Source organism: Octopus sinensis, linkage group LG27, assembly GCF_006345805.1.
Source record: "Octopus sinensis linkage group LG27, ASM634580v1, whole genome shotgun sequence".
Classification (NCBI taxonomy): Eukaryota; Metazoa; Mollusca; class Cephalopoda; order Octopoda; family Octopodidae; genus Octopus; species Octopus sinensis.
This window is the reverse complement of record NC_043023.1, coordinates 19,382,054-19,402,791: the sequence shown is the minus strand read 5'-3', so window position 1 is coordinate 19,402,791 and position 20,738 is coordinate 19,382,054. Positions and strand designations below refer to the sequence as shown.

Genomic DNA, 20,738 nt, shown 5'->3' with positions numbered 1-20,738 from the left:
AATACTAGTAATAAAAAACACCATTCGAACGTGGCCGATGCCAGACTCCCCTGGCACCTGTGCTGGTGGCACGTAAAAAGCACCCACTACACTTGTGGAGTGGTTGGCGTTAGGAAGGGCATCCAGCTGTAGAAACACTGCCAGATCAGACTGGAGCCTGGTGCAGCCCCTGGCTTCCCAGATCCCAGTCGAACCGTCCAACCCGTGCTAGCGCAGAAAACGGACGTTAAATGATGATGATGAATAATAGTAATAATAATGGCTCAAATTTTGGCACAAGGTCATCAATTTTAGGGGTGGGGTTAAAATAATATTTTATTTTTTAACCCTTTAGCACTCAGATTACTGTTGAATGTACTGTTTATTGATTCACATTGTTTTGAAATAATCATGTATTTTCTCATAGCTTCAAGATTTCAATGATGTGATTGTTTAATTTTAGAATGACATTATAGGGTAGGTGTGAGAGGCGAGATCTGTCCAGTTTGATCATAAAACAGTATTTGGACTGGACATGGCCAGCTTACATGCTAAAGGGTTAATATTATAAAACTCCTAGATGCGAATAGAATTATAATAGAAGATTAAGACTACCTTTAGTTTTTGTCCTTCTAAGATTAATAAAACAAAATAGCAGTGATATACTAGGGTACATTTAACCCTGTATCATCCAGATTACTCCATCAAATGCAAGGTTTATTTGCAATGTTTTGAATTAATCCTGCATTGTCTGATAGCTTCGAAATTTCAATTATGTGAAAATTTATTTTTAGAAGGACATTTTAGGATAGGTGCAAGGGGCCAGGTCTGACCAAATTCAAAGCATAAGACAGGTCAAATATTTTGGCTAGTTATAAATACTAAAGTGTTAGACTGCATATTACATTAGTCAAATCTAGAACATTTTTATTCCTCCATTGCACAGTTACTATCGTTGTTGTTGTTGTTGTCGTCATTGTCTCCTACAATCTCGTCGTCATCGTTGTCAAGATTCCCCAGCATCCGTGCCTTGCCTCCTCCTCCTCCGTCTCTATGTCTCCCTTTTCAATTCCTTATCGTGCTTATTGTGTCTTTGGCTTTTGATGTTGTTCTTTTAGTAGCAGTAGTAGTAGTAGTAGTAGTAGTAGTAGATGTTCTGTCCATCCATGTTACCTTCTACACATCTTATCTTCTCTCTCTCTCTCTATCTTGCCCTCTGCACAGCTCTATTCCCATGGCGTCGACCCTGAATCTTCCCAGGACACGCGAGATCACGACCGCGCTTCTTCCGTGTATTTTGCCAGGAACAGAGTAAGTAAACAGAGAGAGAGACACACACACTCTTGAACTCCTACCACATATATAACCACAGGCACACCCATCCCATGAGGTCTACCAGTTGTGTCTCTTCGGTTCATTTATTATATATGTGTGCGTGTGTGTGTTTGTATATGTTTATGTATTGTGTGTGGAGGTGTGTGGCTTAGGGTAAATGCTGTAAGACGTGACAAGTGAATCATTCCCCAAAACTATGATGGTCTTTAGGGACGTGGCTTAGTGGTTAGGAAGGCAGCAAGCTGGCAGAAATGTTAGCACGCCGGGCGAAATGCGTAGCCGTATTTCGTCTGTTGCCATGTTCACAGTTCAAATTCCGCCAAGGTCGACTTTGCCTTTCATCCTTTCGGGGTTGATTAAATAAGTACCAGTTACGCACTGGGGTCGATGTAATCGACTTAATCCGTTTGTCTGTCCTTGTTTGTCCTCTCTGTGTTTAGCTCCTTGTGGGTAGTAAAGAAATAGGTTAGGGTGCTGGACTCATGATTGTATGGTTGTGGTTTTGATTCCTGGATAGGGCGTTAGGAAGGGCATCCAGCTGTAGAAACACTGCCAAATCTGACTGGGCCTGGTGCAGCCTCCTGGCTTCCCAGACCCCGGTCGAACCGTCCAACCCATGCTAGCATGGAAAACGGACGTTAACCCTTTAGTGTTCAGATTATTCTATCAAACATAATGCTTATTGATTCACATTGATTTGAATTAATCATGCATTATCCCATATCTTCAAGATCTTGATGGTGTAATTACTTAATGTAGAATAACATTGTAGGGTAGGTGTGAGGGCCTGGATCTGGTCGGTTTAAATACTAAATGGTTAAACGATGATGATGATGATACAGTCTTGCCTGTTTTCTTGGTATATTGTGAACTCCATTTGAGTAAAATTTATAAATTATCATCCATGTCAAGTTACTTCAGTCTTGGTCCCTCACTCACTACTTAGGTAGGCACTAGGGAAAGAAAAAGGTTAAGGACCACTGGGAACAGTGGTGGTGGGAGCATAAGTAGCACAGAGGGGATAGAAGCAGTGTACCATGAGTGAAGGGAAATATTTAGTGATAGCAAGTGAGGGCCCTGCAGTGAAGTGGTCAGAGTTTTGGGCAGCTGATCATTGTGGATGTGTTTTGCCAGAGGACAGAATTTTGTGTGCGTTTATGTGTGAGGGGAAGTGGGGCTTATGGTTGCAGAGGACATGCCTGTTTGTATGGATGGCCACGATTTTACTTAGCATGACGTGTGTGTGTGTGCTATATATGTGTATGTATGTATATTGTATGTGTTAGTGTGTCCTGGTTTTGACATGGTGGCCCTGTGCCAGAATTATTATTATTAGTAGTAGTAGTATTAGTATTAGTAAGGCAGTGAGTTGGCAGAATTGTCAGCACGCTGGACAAGATGCTTAGCAGTAGTTTGCTTGTTGGTACGTTCTGAGTTCAAATTCTGCTGAGGTCGACTTTACCTTTCATCCTTTTGGGGTCGATGTAATTGACTCATCCCCTTTCCCAAAATTGCTGCCCTTGCGGCAAAATTTGAAATCATTATTATTGAGTGAGAGAGCAGTGCATGCCATCAAAGTGACACTGGGGTAAAATATATGAAGCCCAGTATACCCATCATGACTACCCGTCTGATAAGGGTACACCAGGTGGGGCCCAGTTAGAATTTTCTTCTGGTCGAGTAGCCCATCCCGCTCAAAAGGTCCCTGAATAAGGGTTGTTTAAGGATATTGAACGAACCACTCATGTTTCCAAATGTGAATTATTCAAACCCCAAAGAATTCCTCTCAACACATGGCTATGATGCTCCCCCACTACTTCTGCTTGTGATCAGAGATGCACATATCGTCAGCCACTAAGGGACATGCTCAACTGGTTAAGGTCAAACAACTGACAAGCAAATCTGTGGTATTGAGCAGAATATTTGCTGTAGCCCATCTTTTATACCAAGACAAAACAATGTACGTGATAACACTTCCAATCAGTTAAGATCAGAAGCCACGAGAGCCACTGCCTGGTATTGCATCAGGGCATTTATTATTATTATTATTATTAAGGCAAGTTGGCAGAATTGTTAAAATGTCAGGCAAAATGCCGAATGGTATTTCATCGTTTTTTATGTTCTGAGTTCAAATTCTGCCGAGGTAGGCTTTGCCTAGTATGCTAACAATTCTGCCAGTTTGCCACCTTATGATGACGATGATAATAACAATAATAATAATAATAATCCTTTCTGCTCTAGGCACAAGACCTGAAATTTTGGGGGAGGAGACTTAGTCAATTACATCGACTCTAGTGTTTCATTGGCACTTAATCTATCGACCCTGAAAGAGTGAAAGGCAGAGTCGACCTTGGCAGGATTTGAACTCAGAACATAAAGAAGGGCGAAATGCTGCTAAGCATTTTGCCTGGTGTGTTAATGATTCTGCCAGCTCACCACCTTGATGATGATAATAATAATAATGATAATGGAGACAAAATTGATTCAGTCTAAACAGCTAATACCATAAAAAAAGAATAGGTGGAATAGGGAATCATAAAACCTAGCAGTTTGGATTTTCTAGTGCTTTTAGTAAGCCTGGGGTCATATTGATCCCATGGTACAACTTAGGGTTTAACTTCCAGCACCCACAAAATTGTTTTGGAATAATTTTAAGTATATTTTCTTTTGCAGCACGGAGAAATGCGTCATGACACTAAATCCGGTTCTTCGGCCCCTATTATGCCTGCAAACTATACTGGCAAAAGGGTCAGTCTGTATGTTGGAAACCTCACTTGGGTAAGTCCTATCACTATCATCATCATCATCATCATCATTTTACAGCTGTTTTCCATGCTGGTATGAAAGTTAAGGCTAGGGGCTATACCGAGCTCCATTGTCTGTTCTGGCATGGTTTCTACAGCTGGATGCCCTTCCAAATGCCAACCACTCCGCAGAGCATACTGGATGCTTTTAACGTGGCACCAGCACTGGTACCGATTCTGTTGTGGTGGACAGGGCTTTTTGAGTACAGCGATGCACCAGATATCTCAGCCCTTAATCATCTTCGTTAGCTCTCATCTCTTTTCGCTTGGTTTTTACTGCTGGCTGCTATTGCTAGCACCAACCACTTCACATAATGTACTGGGTGCTTTTATGCATGGCACCATCACCAGTGCTTTTTACATGACACTTGGGTTTTAGGATCTCAATTCTATTGTGGTGGGCATGTCTTCTCGAGTACAGCAGTGCACCACATATCTTTGTCCTTTGTCATCTCCTTTGTAAGGTTCATCATTTTGAGATCGGCCTTCAATATTTCATCCCATGTTTTCCTGGCTCTCTCACTTCCACAAGTTCGATCCACTTTAAGTGATCGCCACTTCTGTATGCAACTGCTTACCCTCTGTCCTCCCCTGCTCTCTGTAATAACCTCACTTGGGCAACATTTTAGGCCTGGATGTCCTTCCTGTTACTTAAACACCAATGGCCGACTGAATCCCTCTACTGATTTTAAAATACAAAAAAGTTGGAGTTCGCATATCGAGATTGCATTGTCCTTCCTCTTTTAAACCTTATATCTTGTACCCGGCATTAGGTACTGAAGCTATGTTGGGGCCCTACCTTGAAGAATCTTCATTGAACAAACCAACCCCAGTACTTGTTATGGGGACTTGTTATCCATTCACCAGGCTTTGGTTGGCCCAAGGTGCCACACAGCCACACCTCCTGGAAGTCTCTTCTTAAAGTAGAAGAAATAGCTAAGGTTCTTTGGCTGCTATTTCTAAACTTCGGTATGTGGTAAAGCAAATCTTTGCTAAGCCCTAATTATAAAATATATATATATAGTTAATCCAAGCATGAAAACACAAAGAGAAAACACAACAACGTGAGGACGTGGAACAAATATAGAATTATTGGACGCTCAGGAAAGATGGAAAGAAGGAGGGTTTAACATTTTGAGCGGAGCTCTTCGTCGGAAACATAGGAGAAGGGAAGACAAAGGAAAAAAAATTGCCAACGGTACACATGAGGTCACATTTTGAAAGCAATATATATATATATATATAACAATGGGCTTCTTTGTATGTGTGTATATATATATATATATATAACAATGGGCTTCTTTGTATGTGTGTATATATATATATATATATATACACACACACACACACACACACACACACACACACACACACACACACACACACACACACACACACACACACACACACACATACATACATATTACAATGGGCTTCTTTCAGTTTTTCTCTACTGAATCCATTCACAAGGTTTTGGCCAGGCCAGGCCAAGGCCACAGTAGAGGGCACTGGCCCAAGGTGCCATTCAGCGGAATTGAACCGAGAACAATGTGATTGAGAAGCAAGCTTCTTACCCTACAGCCACGCCCACAGTTATATATTTAGTATTTTGTTTTGTTTGTGTTCATTCCACCCAAGAATTCATGTTGTTATTTATCCCGAATATTTAATATTATTTCAGTGGACAACTGACCAAGATTTAACAGACATTATTGCTTCGATCGGAGTCCCAGATTTGCTTGAAATTAAATTCTATGAAAACAGAGCCAACGGCCAATCCAAGGGGTAACGTTTGTTTTTTTGATTTTTTTTATTTTATCTAGTTTCAGCTCATGAGCTGTGGCCATGCTGGGGCACCACCTCGAAGTTTGTTTGCTTGTTTTGTTTTTCTTTTATTCTTTCACTCGTTTCAGTCGTTCGAATGCGGCCATACTGGAGTACCACCTCAAAGTGTTTTTGTCAAACAATTCGACCCCAGGGCTTAATTTTTAAAGCCTAGTCCTTAGTCTATCTGTCTCTTTGCCAAACCACTAAGTTATGAGGACAGAAACACACCAACACTGGTTGTCACGGCAAACACCTGCACACACACACACACACACACATATGATGGGCTTCTTTCAGTTTCCTTCTACCAAATCCATGTACAAGGCTGTGGTCGGCTTGATGCTGTAGTAGAAGTCACTTGGCCAAAGTACCACCCAGTGGGATTGAACCCACAACCATGTGGTTGGGGCATCTCCTTCAAGGGTTTAGTTGACCCCACATTATCTATTTAAGTCTACAACTTACTCTGTCAGCCTCTTTTGCTAAACGGCTGATTTATGTGGATGTAAACAAACCAACAGCAGTTGTGAAGTGCTTTTGGTAGGGGACAAAAACACACACCACCACCACTATAATCATTTACTGTCCGTTTTCCATGTTGGCATGGGTTGGACAGTTTGACTGGAGCTGGTATGGTCAGGTGTTGCATCAGGCTCCATTGTCTTGCTCTGGCGTGGTATCTATGGCTGGATGCCCTTCCTAATGCCAACCACTTTACAGAGTGTACTGGGTACTTTTTATGTGGAACCAGCACCAGTGAGGTCTGCTTTGGTATGGTTTCTATGGCTGGGTGCCCTTCCTTATGCCAGCCACTTTACAGAGTGTACTGGGTGCTTTTTATGTGGCACCAGCACCTGTGAGGTCTGCTTTGGTATGGTTTCTACAGCTGGATGCCCTTCCTAATGCCAACCACTTTATAGAGTGTACTGGGTGCTTTTTATGTGGAACCAGCACCAGTGAGGTCTGCTTTGGTACGGTTTTTATGGCTGGATGCCCTTCCTAATGCCAACCACTTTACAGAGTGTACTGGGTGCTTTTTATGTAGGACCAGCACCTGTGAGGTCTGCTTTGATATGGTTTCTATGGCTGGATGCCCTTCCTAATGCCAACCACTCTACAGAGTGTACTTGGTGCATTTTACATGGCACTAGCATCGGTGCTTTTTTTTTTTTTTGTAGCACCAGTAGCAGAGCTTTTGTCATGGCATCAACCCCAGTGCTTTTTATGTGGCACCAGCACTGGTGTGTTTATCAATTCTGCTGTGGTGGATGGGTCTTGAGTGCTGCAAGGTGCCAGATGTCTCAGTCCTTAGTCCTCTCCTTCATAAGGCTGGGTGTCTTGAGATCGGCTTCAGCACTTTGTCCCATGTCTTTCTAGGTCTTCCCCTTCCACAAGTCCCATCCACTATATAAGGACACAGATCGTGTGTCATATAGCCAGCCAGAGACGATGTCTCCTGGGGTTAAACAACAGTAGCATTCACCCCAAACGGGGCCACATCATTAGGTTGGCAAATAATCGTTACTGAATATCTCTCGTTGAGAGATTTAGAAACAACAATGTTTCTCTTTTATATAATCATCTCCAGTTAAAGGCATGTCCCATGCTTGCATGGGTTGGACAGGGTCCGACAAGGATTTGATGAGTCCTAGATGCAGATCTTACTCTTTACCTTATGTACATACGAGTCGAGTATTCCCTTGCAAGCTCCGTTGACTCGAACCTTGCTTCTATTGTGGTGAATTTACCGCCTCTGATTAGATGCCTTTCATAGTTGCACCAAGACACTTTTCGAAGGTGCTTTCCTCCATGTGTTCAAATCTTTTTTCTCTACATTGTATACTTTATAGACAATAGTCTTTTCTTTAATTTAATTTTTTATTATCCATCTGGACTATTCCATGTCTGCACGCTAATTTTATTTTCAATTTATTCCCATTCATGTGAAACCACTTATTCAAGTTCAAGTCATTGATGCAATTTTATACCAATTGCTATTTTTACTTTTTTTTTTATGTTACGATTATATTATACTTTAGTTTGATTTTAATTATTACTTACTACATATAATTCAATTGTTATTATTATTTTTATTGTTAAAGTGAAAGTATCTGACATAAATAGAGAAACGTTTTTGTTTCACTTTTAACATATAATACTGAAATAGTGAAGAAGATATGATATTGCTATGGGCTCGCTCTAGGCAAGAAGTTGAACATTTTTTTTTTCCCATGAAACTACATAGACCCTAAGTAAGGCATGTGTAAAATTTGAATGGAATTGGTTATGTAGTTCTCAAGTTTTAGGGAATCGTAGTGGAGAAGATTTGATATTGCTGTGGGCTCGCCCTAGGCAAAAAGTTAAAAATTACTTTTTGCCGATGACATTCCCCGGACCCTAAGTAAGGCATGTGTAAAATTTGAATGAAATTGGTTGTGTAGTTCTCAAGTTTTAGGGAAACACACACACAGACAGACACATATTCTCAGTTTTATATATATAAAGATAATGGTGTGGAGAGTGGAAGCTGGTATGCTTGGGAGAGATATTCAGTAGCAGCACTTTAAAGTAATGATTATTTGCCGACCTAATGTGGTTGTACCGAAGGGGGGAGGGTCTTTACCCTTTGTCCTTTTATGTATGTATGTATGTACACTGTGTCCACTCATTCCATTGTTTTGCCTGTTTCAGTTTTGCTGTGGTTGCGGTTGGCTCTGAGGCATCGTCTCGAATCATCTTCGACAAATTACCCAAGAAGAAGATCCACAGTCAAACCCCGATAGTGACCCACTGCAACCGAACGTCCTTAAACCAGTTTGAAGCCCAGGCCAGGAAAGGGGAACCACCGCCACCAACAGGTAGCAGTGCATTTGGTTCTTTCTTTCTTTCTTTCTTTCTTTTTGTTTGTTTTATGCTTTTACCCTTTAGATTTCTTTGTCATATGTAATGCTTACTTATTTATTCACATTCGTCATCATCGTCATCGTCATCCATCTTCTATGCTGGTATGGGTTGGACAGTTTGACAATGTTTCTACGGCTGGATGCTCTTCCTAACGCCAACCACTCCATGAGTGTAGTGGGTGTTTTTTGTATGCCACCGACACAGGTGCCAGACGGGGCTGGCAAATGGCCACGCTCGGATGGTGCTTTTTACATTCCACTGGCACGGAGGCCAGGCGACGCTGGCAACGGCCATATATATGATGAGCTTCTTTCAGTTTCCATCTACCAAATCCACTCACAAACCCTTGGTCAGCCTGAGGCTATAGTGGAAGACACTTGCCCAAGGTACCACACAGTGGGATTGAATCTGGATCCATGTGGTTGGGAAGCAAGCTTCTTACCACACAGCCATTTTATCATCATTATCATTCTAACATTCACTTTTGTATGCATGGCTGGGTCAGGCCCAATTTGCTGAAGCAGATTTACTATGGCTGGATGCTCTTCCTGCTGCATACCCTCACCCGTTTCCAAGGAAGATAGCATTTCTCTATGGCCAGATATGTTTTTTTTTTGTTTTTTTTTTACTACCCACAAGGGGCTAAACATAGAGGGGACAAACAAGGACAGACAAACGGATTAAGTCGATTACATCGACCCCAGTGCGTAACTGGTACTTAATTTATCGACCCCGAATGGATGAAAGGTAAAGTCAACCTCTGCAGAATTTGAACTCTCAACGTAACGGCAGACGAAATACCGCTAAGCATTTCGCTGGGCGTGCTAATGTTTTTGCCAGCTCGCCTATGGCCAGATATGGCTTTCTCAGAAGGCTGGAAACAAATAAATTTGCATGTATAATGATGATGGTGATGATGTACTTTTTTAAAACCTCTTGTGATGTCAAGACAAGGGTGCATGCGTGCACATATGTGCATGCACATTAAGCAGTTGGTGCAAAAAGAGGACGACATGGTAGGGACAAGTTTTAATCCTTCAGCATTGGAACATACCATATCCACCCCTAATATTTGGTTGGTTTTATGTTCAAAATGACCAGATCTGGCCCCTTACATCTACTCTACAACATCATCATCATCGTTTAACGTCCGCTTTCCATGTTAGCATGGGTTGGACGAATGACTGAGGGCTGGCAAACCAGATGGCTGCACCAGGCTTCAATCTTGATCTGGCAGAGTTTCTACAGCTGGATGCCCTTCCTAACGCCAACCACTCCGAGAGTGCAGTGGGTGCTTTTTACGTGCCGCCGGCATGGGGCCAGTCAGGCGGTACTGGCAACGACCTCGCTCAAATCTTTTACACATGTCACCGGCACAGGTGCCATTAAGGCGATGCTGGTAACGATCACGCTCGAATGGTGCCCTTTTACGTGCCACCAGCACGGAGGCCAGATAGCCGCTCAGGCAACAATCACGCTCGGATGTCATCCTAAAACAATGAACAATCCTTCCAACATTCTAAAACATGAACAAAACCTTCCATCAAAGATTTCATTTTCATTTGTTCCAAATAACAGTTTACTAATGAGTTATTTTATTTAATTGTTCGTTATTTTCAAAATTAATTGAAACAAAGACTGTATCCTGCAAGAGAAATTTGGTAATGAAAGGGTTAAATTGATCTAAATTACACTCTTCCATTAAAATTTTATGTTGATACATGTTCCAGACATCTGCTTTACTAAATTCTTCATTAATTTTGAAATTAATTGAAATGAAAACTGTGTACTTCAACAGAAATATGGTAACAAAAGGGTTTAAGTGTCAAAGTGATGTAAAATCGATTAATTTATTACATATCCAAATGAAGTCAATTACAGTTGATTGCATAAGATTTATTCTGATTTCATTTAATTGCATTACCATAATTGATGGCCTATAAGACGCACTCTCTTTTACTCTTTTACTTGTTTCAGTCATTTGACTGCGGCCATGCTGGAGCACCACCTTTTAGTACTTATTCTATCGGTCTCTTTTTGCCGAACCGCTAAGTGACGGGGACCTAAACACACCAGCATCGGTTGTCAAGCAATGCTAGGGGGACAGACACACAAACACACACGCACATACACATATATATACATATATACGACAAGCTTCTTTCAGTTTCCATCTACCAAATCCACTCACAAGGCATTGGTCGGCCCGGGGCTATAGCAGAAGTCACTTGCCCAAGATGCCACGCAGTGGGACTGAACCCGCAACCGTGTGGTTGGTTAGCAAGCTACTTACCACACAGCCACTCCTGCACCTTTTTTTTTAAATCCCAAAATGGCTTTAAAAATCCCCCTGCGTCCAATGCATTCACTGTAGGCTCAAAACTCACTGAAAACAGTATGTATGTTTACAAAACATATGCTGCCATCTATTGGTGAACAATTGCCTAGGGTATGTTTATATCAAATGTGGATGCAATAAATTGCTTATAATTACTGGTAATAACATTAATTTATATGGGTGAGTGGAGGAATTAAAACATTTTAGTGGTAATTTATTTTTAAAAAAAGTATATATTTCTTTATTACCCACAAGGGGCTAAACACAGAGGGGACAAACAAGGACAGACAGAGAGATTAAGTTGATTATATCAACCCCAGTGCGTAACTGGTACTTAATTTATCGACCACGAAAGGATGAAAGACAAAGTCGACCGGCGGAATTTGAACTCAGACTGTAAAGATGAACAAAATACCTATTTCTTTATTACCCACAAGGGGCTAAACACAGAGGGGACAAACAAGGACAGACAGAGAGATTAAGTTGATTATATCGACCCCAGTGCGTAACTGGTACTTAATTTATCAACCCTGAGAGGATGAAAGGCAAAGTCGACCTCGGCGGAATTTGAACTGAGAACGTATCAGCAGACGAAATACCTATTTCTTTACTACCCACAAGGGGCTAAACATAGAGGGGACAAACAAGGACAGACATAGGTATTAAGTCGATTATATCGACCCCCAGTGTGTAACTGGTACTTATTTAATCGACCCCGAAAGGATGAAAGGCAAAGTCGACCTCGGCGGAATTTGAACTCAGAACGTAACGGCAGACGAAATACCTATTCTTTACTACCCACAAGGGGCTAAACACAGAGGGATTAAGTCGTTTACATTGACCCCAGTGCGTAACTGCGACTTAATTTATTAACCCCGAGAGGATGAAAGGCAAAGTCAACCTTGGCGGAATTAGAACTCAGAATGTAACGGCAGACGAAATACCACTAAGCATTTCGTCCGGTGTGCTAACATTTCTGCCAGCTCGCCACCTTTTATTTAAAAAAAGTATAGCTTCGGCATGGGTGCGTCCTATGCACTCGCGCATCTTATTAGGTCATCAAATATGGTAATTATCCTAATTAAAAAAAGGGAAAAGAACATTGCAAACTGTAACTTAAAATTGAATATATATCTGATATAACTATTGCAGAGGTTTTCATTTTCATGAAAAATGTAAATAAAGTCTCCAGCCAAGCCTTTTGCGATACCCTCAAAACCAGGAACTTTTCCACAGCCCCTTTGTGTGTGAATCATATAAATTTAATACTTACTGAGTATTAATGGAAACCACTGTAAAAGATGATGATTGCTTTTAATAATAAATCACCATTTTCTTTATCTCTTTTCTGTCTATCTCTCTCTTCCTCTCTCTCTCTTGTCCCTCCTTTCTGTTTTTCTCTCCCACCCTTTCCCTAATCTTCTCCTCTCCCCTTCACCCTTCCCTCTCTGTGTTGAATTGTGGTCCTTCAGATGTCAAATTTGGATTGTGGTTTTTTTAATGTTCAGCATGAATTATGGCCCTTAAATTTCCTGTAACAAATTGTGCCGAAAACAATTTGTTGTCCTTTGATATGAAACACAAATTATGATCCTTTAATTTCGTATAAAACTCCTGGACCTTCAATGTTAAATAGAAAGAATGATCCTTTAATATCAAATGTGGACTGTGACCCTTTAATGGGTAGTATGATTTGTGGCCCTTAAATGTCTGCTATCAATTGTGGTCCTTTAATGTGGTTCTTTAATTGAAAATAAGACTTCTAGTCCTTTATCAAATACAATACTGCTTGTTTAATGTTAGTATGAATTGTGGCCCCTAAATGTCCAGTACCAATTGTGGTCCTTTATCAAACACAATACTGCTTGTTTAATGTTAGTATGAATTGTGGTCCTTCAATGTTAAATATGGATTGCAGCCTTTTAATGTCCAGTATAAATTGTGGCCATTGAATGTCCAGTATGAATTGTGATCCTTTAACTTTGAATAAGACTTTTAATCCTTTAGTGTCAAATACAAATAGTGGTCCTATAATTTCACGAATTGTGCTCCTTTATTGTCAAATATGGGTTGTGGCTATTTAATGTCCAGTATGAATTCTGACCCTTAAATGTCCATATAAATTGTGGTCCTTGAATGCCAAATGCGATTTATCCTTTATTGTGAAATACAAATTGTGATCCTTTAATTTAAATAAGACTTCTGGTCCTTTAATGTCCAGTATGAATTGTGGTCTTTTACTGTCAAGTATAAATTATGGTCCTTTAATAACAAATGCGCAATTAGCAATGTTAAAATATGTACCAGGTTAAAATCAGTGCTAGGGTTGGTACAACTGACTAAAACTTCTGCAGACAGTGCTCCAGTATGTCCGCGCCCAATGATTGAAAGCAGTAAAAGACTAGACAGAGAGCCAGATATCTCTGATTCCATGTGTTGTGAGTAGCCCTTACATACATTCTCTTTCAATTTCTAGCCAAAGAGCCAAACAGCAAACCCGCGGAGCGGGGGCCAAGTGGGAGTAGCAGTGGAAACAGAAGGGAACCCAGCCGGTATGTCTCCCGCAACTCTCGCACCAGTCAGTCTTCGCCGCAGCAGGGACCTCCTGGTCCTCCAGGACCTCCCCCCTCTGGACCACCACCACCACCATACAATGGTAAGATTTTTCATTGAAGTTCTTTTAACCGACCCACCCCGTCCCACCCCTGCTGCCCTTGACTCTGCGCCTTTTTTTTTTTTTTATGTTTCTAAATGGAGTGGTGTGGCCCTTCACGTGTTTCCGGATTGCAGGAGTGAAACTAATCAATCTCCCATTGCTGCCACTTGTCCTCCTCTTCTTCCTCTCTTTCCTCTTCTCTTTCTGGCCCCGCATTTCACTTTCACCTTGTTTTCCACTATACTGACTGCAAAGATAAACTTCAGACAATAACCTTGTCTCCCCATGTTCCCTTATTTGGTGTGCATTTGAGGGTTAAATAGAGGGGACAAATGATGGGACAGGGTGGGTATAATTTATATACATATTGGGGACATCTGTCTGCAGTTTTAGCTGACTTTAAGGAGCATATCAACCACTTCAGGGAACATATTGGTTGCTTAAAGAGCTAGCTGCTTTAGGGCTATACTCGTTGCATTAGGGGATGTTGCAGCTGTTTTAGGGAACATACTGGCTGTTTTAGGGATTGTATCAGGTGGTTCAGAGGTTTCCCGACCCTCTCGAGCAAGGGGAACATACTGGCTGTTTTAGGGATTGTATCAGCTGCTTTAAGGAACACACCAACTGGTCTAGGAGACGTACTGGCTGCTTGAGGGAACATACTGGCTGTTCTAGGGGTCGTATCAGCTGCTTTAAGGAACATACCAACTGGTCTAGGGGACATACTGGCTGTTCTAGGGGTTGTATCAGCTGCTTTAGGGAACACACCAACTGGTCTAGGGGACATACTGGCTGCTTGAGGGGAATATACTTACTGTTCTAGGGGTCATATCAGCTGCTTTAGGGAACATACCAACTGGTCTAGGGGACACACCGGCTGCTTTAAGGAACATTCCAACTGCATTAAGTGTTGTGCCAACTATGTTTGGGTTCATAGAGGATAATTTTGATGTATTGGCTGTTTTAGGGGACATACTGGCAATATTAATGAATGCATTGGCCATTGTAGGGAACAACAAAATTTGTGAATTAAATTTTAACCCTTTTATTACCATATTTCTATTGAAGTACATGGTTTTTGTTTCAATTAATTTTGAAAATAACGAACTTAGGAAAATAATTTTTCTTATAATAAAGTAACCTGACAATTGGAATGTTAATTAACATGGAATTTTGATGAAAGGTTTTAACTTAGATCACTTTTACAAAAAAAAAATAAGGGGGGACTTTGTATCATCGAACCATGACTGATCTCAGGCAGGTTAATATTGAAAGGGTCAAAAATGCAATGAATGGATTATTGGAACTGCTGATGGTATTCTTCATAAATGACATTGATGAAATAGCAGCCAAAGCTTCTTCAAATCATACTGTACTTAGTTAAGCCATTCGCACCATGTAGAACTTTGACCATCGTCAACTTTACTGTTCTTGACCCTGGGTTGTCTTTTCTGCTCATCTCAGTTGGATTGTCTTGAATTAGTGTCAGGGCCACAACCTCAGTAAGGGCATCGGTCACCTGCCCTGAAGGAAGATCTTTCCTAGGTCTCGTTGGTTTTTAAATTTTCGTCAAGTCCTTCCGTAATTTCAATTTATTTTTTTACCATCAGCCTCGCCTGGCCCCCGTGCCGGTGGCACATAAAATGCACCATCCGACCATGGCCGTTTGACGGCCCCGTCTGGCACCTGTGCCGGTTGCACGTAAAAAGCACCCACTACACTCACGGAGTGGTTGGCATTAGGAAGGGCATCCAGCCGTAGAAACATTGCCAGATCAGACTGGAGCCTAGTGCAGCCTTCTGGCTTCCCAGATCCCCTGTCGAACCGTCCAACCCATGCTAGCATGGAAAGCAGACGCTAAACAATGATGATGAGTCAATGTCATTTATGTAAATGCATTTTCCTTGTGGGAAGAAGTAGTCCATATTAGCCTGGCCCCTATCTTTTGACCTGTCCTGCATGGGAAGTCTTAGAAGCTTGTGCTCCTCTAACATAGTCCTCAGGGTCACACAAACCACCACACTAAAGACTGGGCCTTGTTGTAATAAAATCATACCCTAATGTCTTTAACCCTTTAGCATTTAATTCAATCATATCCAGCCTAAATAGTATGTTTTCTGTTAAAACTGACCAGATTCAACTTCTCACACCTACCCGGCAATGTCATCCTAAAAATAAACACACACACCATTGGGATCTTGAAGTTATAAGATAACGTGCGATTATTTCAAAACAGTGTGAATAAATTGGTTAAATAACATTTCAACAAAGAAATCCGAATGCTAAAGGGTCAAAAGAAAAAAAATTAATATTTTAAATGCCCTCATCTCATTCACTTTCTCATACAATCTTACAAATCACCCACCCTCTTCTACTCAGCTGGTACCCTGTGGGGCCTCCTGGGTGCTTTATTGCTATTATCTGTGTCTTGCAGCTCCTTCCGATCATTTTCTCCCCCCCCCCCCTACCTTGTACTGGATGTGAGTGGCCATGCTGATCCCTCTTCAGGAACCTGCCCTGCTCCTCCCCTCTGTCTCTCTTGTAGTAATCTCCTCATCGTTTAGCATGATGCTGACACACCTTCCCCCCCCCCGGGGCTTGTGGTCCTGTGAACTGCATGGCGACCTCAATAGTGCAGGTGCCATGCAGAAAAAGCACCCAGTCCCTGCTGTAAAAGTGGTTGGAATTCGGAAAGGCATCTGGCCATAGAAGCTCTGCCAAAGGGGACACTGGAGCATGGTGCAATCCTTGGACCCAACCACTCTTGTCATGCCAGCATTGAACATGGATGTATGATGACGATGATACCAGTTATGCACTGGGGTCGATGTAATCGACTTAATCCGTTTGTCTGTCCTTGTTTGTCCCCTCTATGTTTAGCCCCTTGTGGGTAATAAAGAAACAGATGATGTATCACCCCTTGTTTTTATGTCCCTTTAGAATGTCAGTTCCTTCTCCAGTTCTCCTCTAATATCATCTGCAACACTCTTTCCACACTCTTGTGGTTTCACCTGTCCACCAATCCTTTGTTTCTCTGTCCTTATTCTCTATCTTGTGCTCACCTTGTACGCTGAAGGTGCTCCCTCACCATATCTCCCTCTAGCTGAGGTAACGATAAATCTCTTCTACAGCCAGACATCTGTCCTTATCCCTCTATCATTATATGAACCCTCAACGCCATGCATACAGCCACCCATCCTTATATAATATGGAGTAGCCATGTATCTCCTCTACAGCAGAATACCTGTTCCTATCTCTCCATTTACGTTCTGAGTTCAAATTCTGCTGGGGTTGACTTTCGTCCCTTTGTTGCCAATAAAATAAGTTCCAATAGAACACTGGGGTCGATGTAATTGACTAATCTTTTCCCCTCAGATTTCGGGCTTTGTGCCTATAGTAGAAAAGATTATTATTATTAGTAGTAGTAGTAATAGGACGGCAAGCTGGCATAAATGTTAGCACGCCGGGCGAAATGCTTAGCGGTAGATCGTCTGCCGTTACGTTGTGAGTTCAAATTCCGCCAAGGTCGACTTTGCCTTTCATCCTTTCGGGGTCGATGTAATCAACTTAATACCTATGTCCGTCCTTGTTTGTCCCCTCTGTCTTTTAGCCCCTTGTGGGTAATAAAGAAATAGGTATTTTGTCTCTCCTTAGGTTCTGAGTTTAAATTCCATCGAGTTTCACTTTGCCTTTCATCCTTTCGGGGTTGATAAATTTAGTACCAATGAAAGACTGGGGTCGATGTAATTGACTAGCACCCTACCCCTAAATTTCAGGCCTTCTGCTTTTAGTAGAAAGGATTATTATTATTATTATTATTATTATTATTATTTATATTATTATTATTATTTTATTATTATTTATTATTTATTATTATTATTATTTATTATTATTATTATTATTATTTATTATTTATTATTATTTATTATTATTATTATTTATTATTTATTATTATTATTATTATTATTATTTATTATTATTATTATTTATTATTTATTATTATTATTATATTATTATTATTTATTATTTATTATTTATTATTTATTATTATTATATTATTATTATTTATTATTATTATTATTTATTATTATTATTATATATTATTATATTATTATTATTTATTATTTATTATTATTATTATTATTATATTATTTATTATTTATTATTTATTATTTATTATTTATTATTATTATGGTGGTGAGCTGTCAGAATCATTAGCACGCCAAACGAAATACTTAGCGGTATTTCGCCCATCGCTATGTTCTGAGTTCAAATTCAGCCAAGGTCAATTTTTACCTTTCTTTATGATGGGTTCGATAAAATAAGTACCTGTTGAACACTAGGGGCGATGTAATCGACTAGCTCCCTACCCCCAAATTTCAGGCCTTCTGCTTTTAGTGGAAAGGATGATTATTATTATTATTATTATTAAGGTGGCAAGCTGGCAGAATTGTGGTAATTCATCTGTTGCTACATTTTCTGAGTTCAATTTTACCAAGGTTGACTTTACCTTTCATCCTTTCGGGGTCGATAAAATAAGTACCAGTTGAATGCTGGGGGGTGGATAGTTAAGTTAAGTTAATTTTTTGGCTCAAAAAGCAAAAGCAAGGCCATGTAGGGGGACATGGAGTTATGTACAGGGAGGGTGTTCATGCAAAGAGTTCAGGCCATTTCTGGTCAAGAGAGACTTTGAACCGAGCGGTCATCGGCATCTTCACTATCTCGTCCGGCAGCTTATTCCACGGATCCGCAACCCGGACGGAGAAAGCCCCTCTCCTTCGATTGAGATGAAATCGTCGCAGATAGAGCTTTTCGGAGTGACCCCCGCAGCCGACGCCCTGGAGCAGGAGTGAAGAACAGCTCTTTCGAGAGGTTACACTTTCCGCTTATGATGTCGTGAGCAAGAATGATGCTGACACACCCTCCCCCGGGGCTTCGTCGTTTTTCTAGAGAATAATCGACTTATCCCCTCCTCCAAAAAATAGCTGCCCTTGTAGCAAAACTTGAAACCATTATTATTATCATTATTATTATTATTATTATTATTATTATTATTAGTCAAATTCCACCAATGTTGACTTCGCTTTGTATCCTTTTGGGGTTGATAAGTTCCAGTTGAGCCCCAGGGCCGATGTAATTGACTAACAGCTTTCTACTAAAATTGCTGGCTTTGTGCCAAAAATTGAACCTTTTATTATTATTATTATTTATTATTATTATTTGCTTTATAAGGAATATGTTACGCTCTCTTTCTCTCGTCTTGGTATAAATTTGTTATGTTAAATACTATTACTAATAATAATAATAATAATTTCACACATTGTTATTACTGGTAGTATCGTTAATATTTTATAACCTATCTATTACATAATTGTTAAGGTATAACATAAAAGTATTATAAAATGTATTTAGTGAATAATAATAATAATAATAACAACAATAATAATAATAATAATACCAAAAAAAAATATGTGATATTTGTTCCTGTCTTGCAGCGTTCAAACATTTGAGGAGAGCGTACACTACCTTTAGGCTCAGTAAGTTTAACCGATTACAGGGGTGTATAAAATTTGAATTTTCATATTTTTAAAGCATTTAAAAAAAAAAAATACACGCATATATATATATATGTGTATATACACATACATATATATATATATATATATATATATATGTGTGATTTGTTAATGTTTACCTAATTAATTTTTGATTGTCCTAATTGAATAAAAACCTATGTATTAACAACCATGTCACAACATTGAAACGAAATGTTTCTTCTACACCCGCCCTCCTCTTTTCTAGCTGCTGGCCATTCTGTCTTTTTAATTTAACGAGAGAATGTCCTACATAATGGCTAGTCACTTCTTCAGCAGTTAACGAGGAGAGCTTTTTTAAATAATTGTTCAACCTACAAGAAATAGTGGCCAAGTGTCCCTCGGATCATACACTACAATTGATAAAAAAATCATTCAATTTGCAAGAAGCAACAGCCAAATAATGTACCTCAAGCCATACTCTACAGTTGATAGAAAAATTGTTCCACTTATGAGAAATAGCAGCCAAGTCTCTCTCGAATCATACCTTACAGTTGATAGAAAAATCATTCAATCTGCAAGAAATAGCAGCCAAATGTCCCTCAAGCCATACTCTACAGTTGATAGAAAAATTGTTCCACCTACGAGAAATAGCAGCCAAGTCTCTCTCGAATCATACCTTACAGTTGATAGAAAAATCATTCAATCTGCAAGAAATAGCAGCCAAATGCCCCTCAAATCATACCCTATAAGAAACAGCCAAATGCCACTCAAATCACACCCTACCATTAATAATGAAATCGGTTAACCTACAAAAAACAGCTGCCAAATGTCATTGAAATCGTACTCTACCATTAATAGCACTACCTACAAGAAATAGCAGCCAAACATTCCTCAGATCACATCTACCTTCAATAACAAAGTTGTTCAACCTACAAGAAATAGCAGCCAATGCCCCTAAAATGACACCATACTATTAGTAGTGAATTGGTAGACTTGTTAGAGTAAGGAACAGATTTCCTTGTGGCATTATTTTTCAAATTCTGCATTCTGAGTTCAGATCACACTGAGGTCGACTTTACATTTTATTTTGGGCTGGGGTAGGGCAGTAAAAATAGCAAAAACAACCTGTGCCAAGCCAGAACTAAGAAGGTCGGACAGGGTGCCTTGCTGCTTCTGTTCTGGCTCTTTGTGTTTTAAGTTCAAATACTGCCATGACCTACCTGGGTGATAGACCTAATCTGTTACCCAGTTCAGGCACAGTCATACCTGTTTGATTAAGAAGTTTGCTTACCAGCTTTGTGATCTTGGGTTCAGTCCCACAATGCAGCACCCTGGGCAAGTGTCTTCTGCTATAGCCC

The 20,738-nt window shown here is 40.2% G+C and overlaps 1 protein-coding gene across 1 annotated transcript in view; it reads left to right on the top strand.

Annotated features, from left to right (window-relative positions):
- Positions 1-20,738, top strand: part of LOC115225281 (cleavage and polyadenylation specificity factor subunit 6) — a 77,172-nt gene that overhangs the window by 11,087 nt on the left and 45,347 nt on the right. The window contains exons 3-8 of the mRNA XM_036513924.1: positions 1,204-1,290; positions 3,988-4,092; positions 5,800-5,903; positions 8,637-8,803; positions 13,664-13,843; positions 19,339-19,380. Coding sequence (XP_036369817.1) covers positions 1,204-1,290; positions 3,988-4,092; positions 5,800-5,903; positions 8,637-8,803; positions 13,664-13,843; positions 19,339-19,380 — 685 coding nt within the window. The remainder of the gene's footprint in view (positions 1-1,203; positions 1,291-3,987; positions 4,093-5,799; positions 5,904-8,636; positions 8,804-13,663; positions 13,844-19,338; positions 19,381-20,738) is intronic.